At 41.0% G+C, this 16093-nt stretch overlaps 1 protein-coding gene across 3 annotated transcripts in view; it reads right to left on the reverse strand.

The window, feature by feature from the left end:
* Positions 1-16091, reverse strand: part of FMR1 (fragile X mental retardation 1) — a 37229-nt gene extending 21138 nt beyond the window's left edge. For all 3 annotated transcript variants that reach the window (XM_019540277.1, XM_019540275.1, XM_019540278.1), the window contains exons 1-5: positions 16041-16091; positions 5465-5517; positions 4702-4795; positions 2423-2494; positions 1976-2124 (exon numbers count right to left, since the gene is read on the reverse strand). In XM_019540277.1, the coding sequence (XP_019395822.1) occupies positions 1976-2124; positions 2423-2494; positions 4702-4795; positions 5465-5517; positions 16041-16091 (419 nt within the window). The remainder of the gene's footprint in view (positions 1-1975; positions 2125-2422; positions 2495-4701; positions 4796-5464; positions 5518-16040) is intronic.
* Between the last annotated feature and the right edge of the window lie 2 nt (positions 16092-16093).

Below are 16093 nucleotides of genomic sequence, written 5' to 3' on the forward strand. Positions count from 1 at the left end.
TCTGCAAAGTTCATAGTCTTTCAAGAACGAAGAGGAGAAACAATGGGAAAAAGGGACCATCTCTTTCTGAAAGAAACATAGAATATTTTTTAAAAGAGCTATTCCAGGTCCCCCAAATGTGTGATAAAACATGTACTAGTTTATGAAGATGCTGAGCAAAATTAAGAACCATCTGCCATTTTTACTATCAAAGATTTATTTTTAAAAGAGGGAAACAGTGCTAAATGAAGTATTTTAAAGGCTATTTTGTTGTCATTTCATGATAAAACAGAAGATAAATTTCTACTTAGCTGACAGTAGAAACATTTGTTTTATTAAAAAAAAATTAAAGAATTATTAATTCCAGATTATTTCTTACAGAATTAAAAGACACGCATTAAGCACCTACTTCAGTGCATCTTCACCCCAAACCTTACTAATGTCACTATGCTTATCATGACTTCTATACAGTACTGCTATAACCTTGAACATATCTTAGGGTGCCACGATTTTAGCATTTTCTTCCGCATGTCATTTTTTTGGGTCTTGAACAGTCCTGTTTAATAGTCATGCAACCATATTTCTGTAATTAAAATTTAGACTTTAACAATCTATAAAATACTGGGGAAGAAAAGGAAAGTTTTCATGGCGTCTCCCCTCTATTTACAGCACTGGAATAAACTGACATATAATTTTTCACAAGGAGCTTTCCAGAGTCCCCCCACCATTCACTATTAAAGAAGTAATTTCTGTAACACTGCTTTAATGTTTTAACCATTCCCTCCTCCTAGTAGAGAAGCTTTAAAACATTAATGTGAAGGAAAATATTTACTAAGTTTTCTTCATTTAGGTTATTGTAAGCATAGTTTTTCCTGCATTATGGTAATTACTTAATTAAATATAAAGAACAACTAAATCAGTAAAGGTATTTATGTACCTCATATCTAGGGACACTGATAAAAATTTGATTCACCAGCTATGATTAAATGATTTATAATAATGATCTGTATTTAAATGATTTGATTTGTTGAGTAAATGGTTTATAAGCAATACATTGCACACAATATACTGGCTGTTCAAAAATGAAAAAGCACTTCATTTTACAAGAAACAGGTAAGAGGTAACAAGACTGTATATTTAGCCTTTAAACTAGATGAAAAGAGTCCACAGCAAGATTCAGGATCTGCCATTTTTTCCTTTCACACCTGTAACACTTAGGGCCACAAGAAACTGAAGTCTCAAGTTAGCCATTAAAGGATATTTTAAGTCAACAATTCTGAAGTTTGAAGTGTGTTGTCCAACAGCATCTGTAAGACATTTTCTCCATTCCCGTACAAGGTTACTTTTTAAAACCGTACAGTAAAAAAACAAAACACCCCCTCCCCGAAAACAAACAAACAAAACAAGTATCAACCAACACTTTTGGACACGCATTTCCAAAACATTCAGGTAAATGACATATCCGTTTTCTATAAGAAAGCCACAAGTAGTTTCTCTCATGTCCGAGATCACTGCACAAATATGCCTATTCTTCATCTATTATAAAAAAAATAATCCACAAATTACAATTTCACAGTCATGTGTCATATACTCTGCATATTAATGAAACTTGAAAAAAGTAAGTATCTTCATGTTTTTTGTTGATAAGAATTATATTAAGGTCTCATGAGGTTCATCTGTTTTATCTACTTGGTTCCGTAAATAGCATGGTCACAAAGAGTAAATAGAAAACCCAGTTTTACATTGTCTAGGACTGTGAAAACCCCAGAAAAAAAAGTTTAATTCTTCAGGCTTATACTACCGTTTCAAAGAGTTTGCCTTTTCTGCATCTAAATTGTATTGTTAATGACATCTATACAGTCTGCACTTTCACTTGGTGAACATTAAAATACACATTTCAAAACAACAAATGTATTTACACTTTCTTTCCCTAGTTCCAAAAAGAAATATTAAAAGCAATACTGCAAAATAAAAAACCAGGAAAGGCTGTACTTACATTTGCCTTAAATCTTCTGGCACTTCCAGTTTGATCTTGTGAAAAGTATCTTTTGTTGCAGGTTTGTTGGGATTCACAGATCTTAAACGCTCAATTGTGACAATTTCATTGTATGTAGCATCACAGGCTGCATATTCTATTACATAAAACTGATATAAAAACAATAAAATCATCCAAGCCATATGTTTAATGACAAGAAAAAGAATTATGCTATGATTGTGTTGTGTGTAAAGCATTTTTTAAATTGTGCAAAAATCCTGCACTTGTTGTATTGCCAGGTAAGAGTCTACGGTAATTAAGAAAGACCTAATCAAGCTTTCTAACACTGAAATAGTCTTAAAAATTACTTGAAAAAAGAAAGAAAAACACCTTCAAATCCAAAGCTGAAATGGTTGCAAGAGGGAACATATTTATGAAAGAAAAATGAAATATGTAGTATATTCCTACCTCACCCTTTATCATTCTCACTTTAGCTAGCCACCAGCAACATGGTTCTTTTTCGTTGGCTCTGGAATAAACCTAAACAAAAAAGGTGTGTTGTGCAACATTTAAAATAAGAACTGGATTAAATTAATGAGGAAACCTGTGTAGGATTAACATAAAAAACACATCATAAAAACCAAAACAGATTGATACTATGACTTAACTGGAAAATCTGAATTATATAGGTTCAATAAAACATGAAGCAAGAGGCCATATCCCATTCCACCCATAATATGTTTAAGTGAGACTTGTCAGTCTACATGAGTCCTGTGAAACCATTAATGGAAAAGGTTGATGGGGGGCGGGGGGCAGAAATACCTCATTCTCATTTTTGGGACTTAGTCTGGAGGTGGAGATGAAGGTAGATTATAAAAGTAATATGTTTTCAAGCACTCAAGCACAGTGGAATGGGATAATACTTAGACACTAAGGGTGCCTCTACACATGTGGGGAGGCTGCTCCAATGCTCTGTAATTTCAGTGCAAAGGAACAGACTCAATTAATCTGTTGATTAATTGAGTCTGCTGGAGTGTGCTAATTAGGGCACTCCAGCCAGCCTCCATGTCTCCTGTACCAGTGCTTCCACGTTTCAAAATGGCGGCAGGGTTACTTTAACTAAAGCTTTTTTGAGCCCCCACCTTCAGAGCACATGTAAAAATGTCCTTAAAATGTCTAGTAAATGGAGTGGGATTTGGCCCAAAGTACATATTCAAATACCACATGAAATATGAAATTTCAGACATACTCTGGAAGATGCAATCATTTAGCATTCCTGGCATGCTAAAAGGTTTCATTTGTAACTTTCCTGAATTTGTGCAAGTACCGAAGGGGTACCATCAGTGCATAGTGGTATGGAGTCAGACTGACACAAAGACCCTTTAACACAATGAAAACAGGTACAGTCACATCTACACTAAAATATTTTGCTGGCCCAACTCTGTTTAAAAGAAGAGGACATCTTACTTCCAGTCAACAAAGTTATACAGCCAAAGATTTGATGCAGGCACACATACTAGCAAAAAAGTGCGATTTGTCAGTACAGCCTATTTACTAAGTGGCAATAAGCTATACTTGATATATCAGCAAAAATTAAGCATGGGCAAACTTAAGAAAGGAGTATCTTATTTTTCAATTTTAATGCTTTGAATCAAAACATGATTATTATATTTTTAATTAATATTTGGCAAAAAGAAAAACAAAGTAATGGAACTATATCTGAATCAGCCAATTATTAACTCTGGCTTCAAAGACACAAAGAATTAGGTGCCTAGCTGCTGCTGACCATTGTTCTGAGTGCCTCTGAAAGCTTCCCTCGCCTTTAACAATATACTACCGGCCCATTCCATCCCTGCCAATATCTTGTAAGGAACAATAGTTTTATGTTGTATAGAATCCGAGAATTTTGCACAAATATTACATAATGGTAAAAAAGGAACCAACTTCCCACCCCAGACCTCCCAATTAAATCATCCTGTGCTCCTGCAGCCACACGTGAATTAACGCTTAACCCCACTGCATCAATAAATTTTGTCACTTGGCCCCACAGCTACATGGTTATTTTGTTTCCATAATCTACATGGCCATATCTCTTCAGTTCACATCAATTAACTGGGGACACGAGGAAGATAGACAACTTACAGGCAGTTCCCCCACCCCCAGACCTATGGAAAGGTCTGAAAATCCACCATGAGCATGTAGACCAATGGAACTGGCAGGTATAACATCATAGATAATGGGATATTTCTAATTAGTAAATGTTATCTTACAGCTACATTCAAATATACTTATTATATAGAGCCGCTCATTTATCTTCCAGTTTTATTAACCTATAGTGCCTACATAAACTACAAGGCCTATACGTCAACTACACCAGTTCTTGCTAAAATAATATGAACATTCTGCCAGCATCACAATAGCAGTTTCCTTGATTAATGTAGACTTGGAAAGGAATTAAGCACTGTTTTACAAGCCAGCTGATAACACAAACAGGGTTCCATGAGAGCAGGGAAACAACTGTAACACACTAATCCCTAAAACATCCCAGATGTGGCTTACAACTGTCTAAATAAGCTCTTTAAACCATAGTCAACTTTATGTGCAGTGCTTGGAATCAGTAAGAAGGCACATCAAGAACAAGAATGCCACACTGCCATTTTTTTCCAGCTGCTTAGGTGACATGCTTCTCCCCCCACATCCACCTCTACCCCTACTAAAAAGTGGACTGTTTAAAACAGAATACATACCTCTACTTCATCACTTTCATTTATATCTTTATTATAACCTGTTGGTGGAGGAAACCTCACATCATGGAATGGAATTTGTCTCTCTGGCTGCCAGCTACAAAACAAAGACACCCAGAATGATTCAAGCACTTTCACTTTCTTTTTGAAGGTATGACCATAAATGTCTTCCATCAGTTTGCTCCCATCAAAGCTTTTTACCAAAAGCTTATAAAAAAAAAAAAACACTTCAAGAACTTTAAGTTAATACAACCTACAATGAAAATGCAGCAGAAGGACCTCTTTAGGATGCAGTTACATGTGTAAAATTAACAATTAAAATATCACTAAGGCAGTGGTTCTCAACCTTTTTAGACTCAAGACGCCCCTCAGAAAAGGCCAGCTCCTAGTTTTCATTCATTCTTTGATTACAGGAAAATAACAGAGCAATTCTTCTGTTACAAAGAACTCTGAAAGACCACAACGGGTCAATGTATTTAAAACTATAGATTCCTATTTGAAATCTATGGGGTTATCTTGTGAATCATGTTTGTAATATCTAGGTAATGTCTATTTTTACCTTTACAAAAAGGTTTGTTTACCATAGCTTTTCTTTAAAACAGCTCTTATTCTAAAAAGCCATGGCATAACAGACTATATTTTAAGTGTTCATTTTTAGGTACTACAAAATAGGCTTTAAAAGATACTGTTATTCCTGTGCTAATAAGTCACTCATAGTGTTAGAGACCTAAAGTCTGTACAAAGCCAGTATCAGCACTACACTTACTTGTTTTCAAATGCAACTGTTATGGAGTCTTCATGCACGTCCTTAACAAATGCCTGTAGGAGAAGAATTAACAGAATTATAGACACTGCAGATATTTGGTTTAAAGGGGGGGGGGGCAGGCGCTTCTTTTTCCATAATATTGCTGCTGAAAATGAAAAAACTAAATCTGGTCTCAAATCAACTGTCCTCTACTTAACAATGTTTCGCTTTAAAATAGGCAAAAGCCACAAAGTCGATGACATCCTTTTATCTTCCGATTCATGGGTGCCAACACGGTGATAGGCATAAACAAAGCTTCAATCATGCTTGTACTCTTTTCTATTCATTACTTAAAAAGAACGGTATAGAATTCTAAGAGAACGTAGACTGTCAACTGCATTATACAGAATTATCTTCTACAGTTTTGACTATGAGCAGTCCAAGCAAGGCCTTTTACACCTGCCTCATACCCTTGTATTTGGTTGCATCCTCAGCCTTTTCCTTCCCACCTCAAAATGAAGTTTCCACATCAACATCAAAAACCCAGAAGTCTCCACTTCTTCCAAATTACATTTAGATTCCTTCTACTACCATCGCTTGTCTTTTCAAACTTTCCTCCTACCTGCAGTGCCACTTATTGCTGTAGCCTTGAAGGTGGTCTAAGATGTGAATATGGTTCTTCAAAATTGCGTAGAAAGGCCTGGGGTAGAACTGGGATAGATCTGAGTGGTGATATAGAGTAGAACCAATTTTTACCCCCAAACCTACTAACATTTTAAAGAACTGCTAGCTCTTTGGGCAAGGTTACATTTTTGTTCTCCACTGTACAGCACCTAGCACTGATGTTCTAGTCCTTGGCCTGGAATCCTATTCACTACAGAGATACAATAAGCATGCGTGTTAATTCCACCATCTATCAGATTTTTTCATAGATTTCATAGACATCAGGGCTGGAAGGGACCTCGGAAGATCATTGAGTCCAGCCCCCTACCCAAAGGGCAGGAAGTCAGCTGGGGTCATAGGATCCCAGCAAGATATGCATCCAATTTGCTCCTGAAGGTGTTCAGTGTAAGTGCTTGAACGACCTCCGATGGCAGGCTGTTCCAGACCTTGGGGGCTCGGACAGTAAAGAAATTCTTCCTTCTGTCCAGCCTGAAATGGTATCACAGTAGTTTATGACCGTTCGACCTCGGCATCCCTTGGGGCGCTCTGGTGACCAAACGTTCCCCCAGAAACTGGTGGTCACCCCTGAGAAACTTATAGGTGGCCATCAGATCACCCCTGAGCCTGCGCTTTTCCAGGCTAAAGAGCCCTGTGACTCTCAGCCTGTCGTCTTATGGTCTGTTTTCCTGACCTCTGATCATGAGCGTGGCTCTCCTCTGGACTTTCTCAAGCTTCTCCACATCCTTTTTGAATTGTGGAGCCCAAAACTGGACGCAGGACTCCAGCTGCAGCCTCACCTAGTCTAGGCCTAGTACAAGGGGTGAATGATGTCTCAGGATTTGCTGGAGAAGCATCTATGGATGCAAGCCAGTGTTTTGGTTGCTTTACTAGCCTCAGCATTGCATTGCAGGCTTATGTTCATCTTGTGGTCAATGATGACCCCCAAGTCTCTTTCTTCCGTGGTGCTAGCCAGCGTAGCACTGCCGAGCCTATAAGGATGCTGCAGGTTTTTCCTCCCAAGGAGGAGAACCTTGCATTTTTCAGTGTTAAACACCATCAGGTTCTCGTCCACCCATTTGCTGAGCCTATCCAGGTCAGCCTGGATCACCTGCCTGTCTTCTGGCGTGGAAGTCTGGTGTCATCGGCAAACTTGGCCAGCCCGCTCCTGACTCCAAAGTCCACATCATTAATGAAGATGTTGAACAATATGGGTCCAAGGACAGAGCCTTGAGGGACCCCACTGGTCACAGGGCACCATGATGAGTGACTGCCAACAATTACAACCCTCTGGGTCCGACCACGAAGCCAGTTTCCCAGCCAGCGGATCCCGGTGGAGCCAAGGCCACAACTGGCCAGTTTCGCCAAGAGGTGATCATGGGATACCAAATCAAAGGCTTTTTTGAAGTCAAGATATATGACATCAATATCTGATGAAACGGACCAAGTGTTATCAGAAAGGGAAACACAGAAACAGGGTACCTAAACTGAAGACTAACTCAGGATTCTTTATCACATGCATTTCTTGGGAAAAGGAATCACACAAACAGCTAAAATAGAAGAATAAGCTCTGGTGGAATATGATCTCTGCTTTGTGCCATCCTTTAAACCAAAGTTCTGGCAGGTCACACAGAAATCCTTTGCCACAGTTATGGTCTCGGAGGAAAAAATGTTGCTCAAATTTCTCCAGGTATGCTGAATATAACCCACAAATTTTACATCCATTCTTCTGATGGTTGTATGGCTATGCCCAGTTAAAAATCCAAATTTTCCTATACAGCAGGTCTTCAAAGTAACTGAAGCCTCAAAAGAAAAATAATTTAATTAAGGAACACTAATGAGGAGTGGCAACAAATTTGACTATTCTTGCTACGATGTCCAATGAAGCAAAAGGTGCAGAGGTTTACACAATACATGCCTCATATCTTTTGCCATTTTCCTTTTCTTTGACAGACAGTCGAAAAGGAAAACATTTAGTTCTGAAGCTGGTATAAAATTAAATGTTGATTGTACCTGCACAACAGCAGGCAATCTTGAAACTAATGTAACATAGTCAATTCAATCCATATTAAGCAAGAGCAGGAAAAGGAAAAAGATATGGTCTATGGAGGTGTGCAATACAGCCCACAGGGCTTTTCCAGGGGCCAGGTACTTGGAAGTGGAGACCACAACTGAATTCAGGTATGGACTCCCATGGGGACACATTTTGGCAGCAGTATGGCAAGTAATGGCTATGTTAGGCCCCAGGCTTCCTTACACTGCTCACTAAGTTGCTAAAGGTGGGTCCAGTTCCAACCAAGGGAAGCCAGGCAAGTTAAACACTACGGAGTTAGCATCAGTCATAGGAATCAATAATTCATTTTTACAATAGCATTCACTGCTATATTTTCCTCTATTATGGTACTTACCAAGAGAAAGATGCAGGATAAAATGGTGAACTTGAGTGAAGATAGGTGATATATGTACAAGATTTCTGCCAATAATGCCAGAATTCGTTGAAATGAACATGATCAGGCTAATATGCCAAGTACATATCCGTTTTGTTCAGAAGTGACAAGGCATTTAAAATGCAAAGCCAGATCCACTGGCACATAAGCCCAGGTCCAGAGGTCAGTGAGGGCAAAGTCATGGTCTAACAAAATACCACCCTATTTACCCGATTCCAAGATGACTTTGAATTTAAGACAACACTGGAATAATTAGATTTTACACAGGGAAAACTATAAATTGGTTATAACTTTCCAGATACAGCATCTTTTATTGGAGGCGCATCTTAAAATCTGTCCCCAGCCACAGGGCCTGACCTGCATCCCCCCTGCCACCTGCCCCCCCCACCTAACCCCAACCCTTGATTCCTGCTTTGTGCTGCTGCGCCATCCCCCAACACGCTGCTACAGTTTCTTCCAATCTGTGCTGCTGAGCCATCCCCTGACCTATCCTTCCAATTGGCAGCAGCGTAGGTCAGGGAATTCATCAGCAGCATGCACTGCTGTCCCACGCTGCTGCCTGATCCTTAACGCACGCTGCTGCCCCATCTCCCTCCCAATCCCCAACTCACACTTCTGTCCCATCCCAATCTCTAGTTCCAGCCCCTGACCCACTCTCACTGCAGTGCTGCTGAACCCATGTCTCCAAGCCACAGAGCAGCCCCAGCTCTGACCTCAGGGCCAAGCTGGAGTGCTGGTACTCAAACTGAAAATGAGACCCAATTTCCCTCTGTCGACCAAGGGGAAGAAAACAACCCTCATTTTGGATTCGAGTAAGTACAGAGTAGAAGAGTAGAGAAAGAAGAGTAGACTATCTTTCTAAGAACAATGTAGGGATTTCCCAGTCTTCCTAAAGATCAAAAAACTGCAAAAAAGATGAAAAGAAGGAAATATAAATGTGAAGAGGAACACCAGGTCTCAAGGTCATAAGTAAGGGATGGAGGACTAGGCAAGATAAATGCGTGAAAAAAATACTGGGGGATGGATGAGTTGACAAGGAAATCTGGAAGCAGTTCCTACTATGGTAATTTATCTGGATAGAGGGCTAAAATAATGATGTTTGATAAAAAGAATGAGAGCAACAAACATCAAAGTAAACGTTTAGATTGAAAGAAGCTGCTATACCGAAAAAATTTAAATTTCCAGAGGTTTTGAACACAAAAATAGTTTTATGCCCTTGCTGCTATATTGCCAGAGAGCACAAAAATATTTATCATGTAATGGAAAGCAGCCTCCACTACATTTTACAATACCAAAAGTTGTGCAGCATGTGAAAAAGTCAGTGCGGTATACTTTTATCACATATACACTGAAATCAAGGAGACGTCCAAGGTGGTACCATTAGGAGGATGGACGGGATGGAGATGAACATAAAAGATGACAAAGTTGATGATTTGATGGGAATGAACTACACAGGATCCTGAAAGCAAACACAAAGAAACTGGTATAGAATGCAGGAGGGACAGATTCTGAAGGGTGTGATGTGAACAGAACAAGCAAGAAGGATGGATTATTTCAACAGTAGCAGTTTGGATGGAGACAAATGAAGCATCCATAATACCAAAGGGATAACGGACAAACAATTTAGCTTTTGGGATGGATAGCAGCAGCATATTTCAACAAATGTATACAGGAAGAAAGAAAGATTTGATCACAAACTAGAAGTGGATGTAGGGTCAAAAAATGACTTACAGAGCCAGGCAAGCAGGTGATCAACAGCAAAGAATATGCTGTTGGTACTGGAGGTACTGATTAGTGAAACTACTAGCATATTGGACATGAAAGGCATTCAGTCTCTTAACCCCACTGACTGCTCCCCTTAAATAACTATATACAGCATTTTCTAACTTATACCCAAAGTGCACCGTATACTCCAAGTATTGTTAGGCAACTACTTTGTTCTTGTAGCACAAGTCTCAAAGATAATCCTACTTCAGGAAAAAGAGAAATCTACTTTTTATGTCCCTATCGCATGAGCAAGATTTGTTACACAGTAACTTTTACTGCACTGTCTAATGAACATGGTTGTATTAACATCAGTTTTACATCTAGAGAGCAACATTGTGAGAAAACAAGACTAGCTATAGTTTTACAGTGTGCTTTAAGACTATCTAGTAAAAAAGACTTAATTGATAATTTGGTTTTTATTTCATTTGTAGTCAAAATGGAAAAATGTATTTTTAGACAGGCACCAATGGTCCTGGAAACTGATGATGAGATGAAGCAAGACCTCCTTATTTCCAGATCTCATTTGTGCCAATAACTTTGTAAATGGTCTGTGGCAAGTCACTTAGCCTATGTGAATCTCCTCATATCTAAAAGGGGAACAGTAAATTTGATGTACCTGTGTAGCATTGCTTTCAGAGAGTTCATTAGTAGCTGTATTGGTATGAGCACATAAACAAGTTACTGAGATGCAAGAAGGGGCAGGGATTTACCATGCATAAGATGCTCCATGGTAACTGCTCACATGCATGTTTAAAAAGGAAAATCCTGGAGTACTATTCTAAAATGTACTACTAAACTAGAGAGAAATAATTTCTTATTCTATTAATGGGCGCATTGTTATACTTTTCCCTCTGCTTCTGACCATCAATTCCCCTCATGAAACTATTGCCATTATCCTGAGCTGGTTACGCATTTTCCTTCATAAAAGACTGACAGTTATTTTAGACAAGTCGCATCAATTTGTTGGTATAGCAGGTTGTAAATCATGCGGTTACTACCCACAGTATTTCCTAGTATTCGATATAAATTCTGATTCATGACATCCAAACGAATGAGAATCCTAAATTTTAATTTTACCAAAGTATTCCTCTGAAAAGTAGAAAACAAACTGTACAGCACATATATTAACGATACTTGTATGGTATATTATGATGCTTCCCTCTCACTTTTGGCAGTTTTACCTCCATTATGTTCATTAACTTAAAGTTCCAAATAGATTCAGGCTGGGCTCCAAAAAATGGATGAATTCAAACACTTTTGAAGTTCGTAATTTTTTAATCCAAAGTTGCACTGTTTTGGATGACAATATGAAGCCCAGGAGAAGCAAGTTCTGGTTCTCAGGAACAAGAAGAATTAAGATCAAGCATCCTAAACATAATGATGGACTGAGCATGCTCAGCAATTCTGAAACATCAGGCCAGATCACTTTAACTCACTGCCATTGCTAGAAACAAATTATTTAAATCAGCAGGGATGCAACTCAGATTTTCCTTTTTAACCGAGAAAAATGTGGATTTTTCATTTTAATGGAGAAACATGCAGATTTTGCACTTTTGCAGTGAGCTCTCCACAGGGTGGCAGAGTTCCAACTTGTAAGGGGCTGGGGGGAGCGGAGAAGGGCAGTCAGGCAGAGGATGCCAGGTGCACATGTGCGCTTACACATGCACATCGCTACCTGGTAGGCTGGAGAGCAGGCTCCAGCAGGTAAGTCTGGTGGGGAGCAGGGATTGAGGCTTCAAGAGGGAGGGCGGGAAAGGAGGAGGGAGTTGGGCAGAGCTGGAACTGCTGGCTAGCTGGGGTGGTGCATAGGGCTTGTGGCCCAGGGCCAGAATGTGCAGCTGCAGGGTCCTGGCAGGGCGTGGGACAGGGCCGTGGGTGGACTGTGTGCCTCCCTGCCAGTGTGCACACTCCCAGGAGGACCACATACTCCCCAGATCTGGTGCAAGGTAGGGGTGGGCTGCCCACTGCAGGCTCAAACCCCCCTCCTTGCTGCCCTTCCCCCAAGGCCTCCACAGCCCAGCAGGCGGGACCCATTATGGCAAAGCAGAGTAGGGTTGGGCAGGGAAGCTCCTTGCCACTTCAAGTCCTGCACCACCCTGGCGAAGCACCCCCTACCTGCCCGGAGGCAGCAGAGGCAACAACATGGAGTTGTACCCCTCACTCCTGTTGGGCAGGCAGACAGCACCTCACCATGGCAGCATGGAGCTTCCAACAGTGGCACTGAGCTTCCCTGCCATGCTAGGTCCTGCCCAAGGAGCACCGGAAGACCCAGGGGATAGGAGCAAAGCGGGGAGCCCTGAGCTTGAAACAGGCAGCCCATATCCACCTCCACATGAGCAGCATGGGCAGACTGGAACCCATGAAGGAAGGGGAGTTGGGCTCTGCACTCTGGTCCACTGCAGCAGCCACCACCTCCTGCAGGCAACAGCCAGGGCTCAGGTGCTCCTCCAGAGGGCAGCTGGGGAACTCCTCTGGCACAGCTGGAGGGGGTGGGGGGAGCTGTGGGTAGGGAGTGAGGGGCAGCAGCAGGGCTGTGAGTGGGAACCCTGGACCTCCATCCTGGTGAGCTAAGCGGGCAAGGGGAACTCTGATTTTCCATAATAAAAACCCCCAAATCAAACATCAAAATTTACAGGTACTTAGACTGGATTTTATTATAGTGACTGAGGCACTGGTAGGCTGCCAAACTGCTTTAAGATTGTAAATATATTAATAAAACATTGTGTTCAATTGATCTACATCTATCTATAGATCAACAGATATGTATGGTCATGTCTCATTTTAATTGAGGAATTTAACCAGAGAATTTGAGATTATCAGAGAATCTGTGAGTTTTAAACAGAGAAAACCAGGACCCCTGTATCAGATATGTTGTGATACAGTCTTAAATTTGTGATATTAAGATTATAAAAGCTGTTTTAGATACCTGATATTTATATTACAGTAGCAACTACGGGCCAAACAGATCACAGCTACATGTCAAAAGTCACTGTAGAAACAAAATTCTTTCTAGATTTAAGTTATTTTTCTTTTCCCTCCACTTATGCAATCAGTCATGGTATCAATACAATTTTAGATTCTGGTAGAAAAAGAAAAGCTACCAGGAGTTTTGGAAAGTTCCCTAGACTGTTTCTAAAACATCTGTTTTTATAACAGACAATACACAAAAGTAGGTATGACTGATGTGACAGTAGTCCTCCCAGTTATTTGCGATGACCTGAATATCTCTTTGTGGCTTTGCCACTCATGAGTAATGTGATCACCCCCAACTCATGCCAGGAAGTGCTAGATCCAGAAGGGACTTAAGCATGGTAAACGAGCATTTGCAGACCCTGTTAGGCACTTACGTGCCTTGTAATATTTGGCATCTGGGGTCTCAACAGGAACCCCTGAGGAAAGTTAGGTACCTCGGAAGGGAGATACATTAGAACGCTTAGCAGGGAAGTCCCCGAAACTGGCTGACAGGAAGTGCTGAGGACAGGAGGTCTTAAATCCCACCTTTTTGGGAGGGGTCAAGAACCTAACTAACCATGGGAGGCCAAGAAGCACCTCTGTCCACTAATCCCAATGGTGCTTAGACACAAGTCAAGCTCAGAACTGTCAAGTACTGTCAAGACTGAGGCGCTGCTGGGTACAGGCAAAACCAGAACTTTAGTTGCCTAGATTTTTTATACTCCTTAAGGTTTATGGAAGAGTTTTGTAGCAGAATTTGAAAGATCTAAATTTTGGACCGAGATGCCCAATGCAAAAGTTAGGTGGCCAGGTCAAGCTGAATCCCCTTTTGTGGAGCTAGCCCCAACCACTCTGAAGCTTCATCTTGTGCTGCCCATACAGTACACCAAAATACAGTAGCAGCACACATTCATAGAATTTTGCTAGTTCTTACAAGTGGATGAATGCCATTTTATAGTACCAACTGTAAGGGCATATCTCTAAACTACACCAACAAGACATCCTGCAGCAAAACACAGGACGCAGGCTCTGTGTGTGTATGTCCTGAAACAGATGTAATGTGGCACTCAGTGTGGCTTTGGACATGTGCCAATAGACATGCCTGAGATACTACATCCCTGAGATATTACATCCCCTTTGGAGTGTAGCAGTCCAGAAGCAGCGGGGGCATGCATTTAAAGTTCATACTGCAAAACTGCCTTAATAGACTTTCAAGATCCTTGCTGAAATTCTAAAAATATATACCACTGTTACACCTTGATGCAAGGGAAGAAAGTGAAGCCCTTAAAACACAGGCTAGAGATAAACACACCATTAAATAAAATTGGATAAAGAGTATTTTTACACTCTTATGATTCTAAAAGCATCCATCTAAGATATTGCCTAAAGAAATGTTTTAGTTTACCATTCAAACAGTCATGTAACTGAAGTTCAGGTCCAGAATTTCTTCCTGCTGCAAACTTTGTGTGATGCCAGCCAGTACAGTTCATTCTGTGCCTCAGCTTCCCAATCAGCAAGATGAGAATAATACTGGCTCATGTCACACCGAACTAGGCACATACACATTCATACTTGTGCAGTGCTCAGGAATTACAATGAGAAGAAAACTATTCACCTGAATGGATCGACTATGCATTTTGGTTATAGACGCTTAAAACTTTGCAAATTTTTTTTTTAATCTAGAGAACTGATTGATTTTGTTATAGCATATGTGATGCTTCTGCTGAGCCACCTTTGGAGGACGGCGGAGACCTATTTGCCATTTCCAACACCCACCTCTTATTTAACCTTTACATTTTTAGTTCACCAAACCAAACTTTAATGTACTCCAAAACATAAAAAGAAAATCATATTCTAGCCAAAGGGTAAATAAACCTGGATGGGCTAACTAAGCTTTCATACTTACCAGCATAAACTCAGCTCATGATTTAAACCACCCAGTGAAATTAACGGGAAGAGTCATAGGTTTCAACCAGCAAAATGGAAAAATAGAAATCGCGCCCTTTTTTAATTTGCCAATTCTCAGAAGAGATGAACTGGACAAACCCATAAGAAGTCCGCAAGTCCCAAACTTTCTATCCCGGAGCTAGCTGTTCACACCAAGAACATGCTTCGCACTTTTTTAGGAAACCCCCCAGCTTTTGACCCCAAAAGCTCACTGAGAAAAATTGCCTCCCCCCACTATTTAAAGAGACCCGATCCCGAACCCCATCTGCTTTTGAAGCCTGAACCTGACCAGCGGTCAATAGAATTGTTCATGAGCTCATCGGGGCGCGAACCCCTTGCAAACTTCACTTTCTGTGCCCCTAAAAAAAATAAATTAAAAGAACCCATCTGCTCATTAACCCGAAAAAGAAAAAACAAACAAACAAAAAAACCCAAAACAAAATAAAGAAAACCTTGTGCACTCATTAACTCACAGCCCTAAAACCCGGAGATTTCCCCCCTCACTCCCCCAACCCACCCTCTCCTTTCCCCAGGGAAGGATGGACATTCTGGGGGCTTCTCAGAGGTTTCAGGGAGGCAAATCTCCCTTAGCATCCACCCAAGGGAACTTTCTTTTTGGGGGAAGGGGGAGGGCGGGAGATTTTTCCAACAACAACAAACCCCCCCCCTCTCCTTCCCTCCCCTTTTCTCGTCTTCCATCTCCGCCGCCCCCACAGGGCGCACGTGCCCAGCAGGCCTCACACGGGACTAGGCCTAGGCCGCGGCCCACCCCACGGGCCCCGCAGGCCTCGCTCGGGCCCGGCCGACAATAGGCGGAGCGGTACCTTGTAGAAGGCCCCGTTGGAGCCCCGCACCTCCACCACCAGTTCCTCCATGT

This window comes from Crocodylus porosus, unplaced genomic scaffold (genome assembly GCF_001723895.1).
Source record: "Crocodylus porosus isolate Cpor-Errol unplaced genomic scaffold, CroPor_comp1, whole genome shotgun sequence".
Lineage (NCBI taxonomy): Eukaryota > Metazoa > Chordata > Crocodylia > Crocodylidae > Crocodylus > Crocodylus porosus.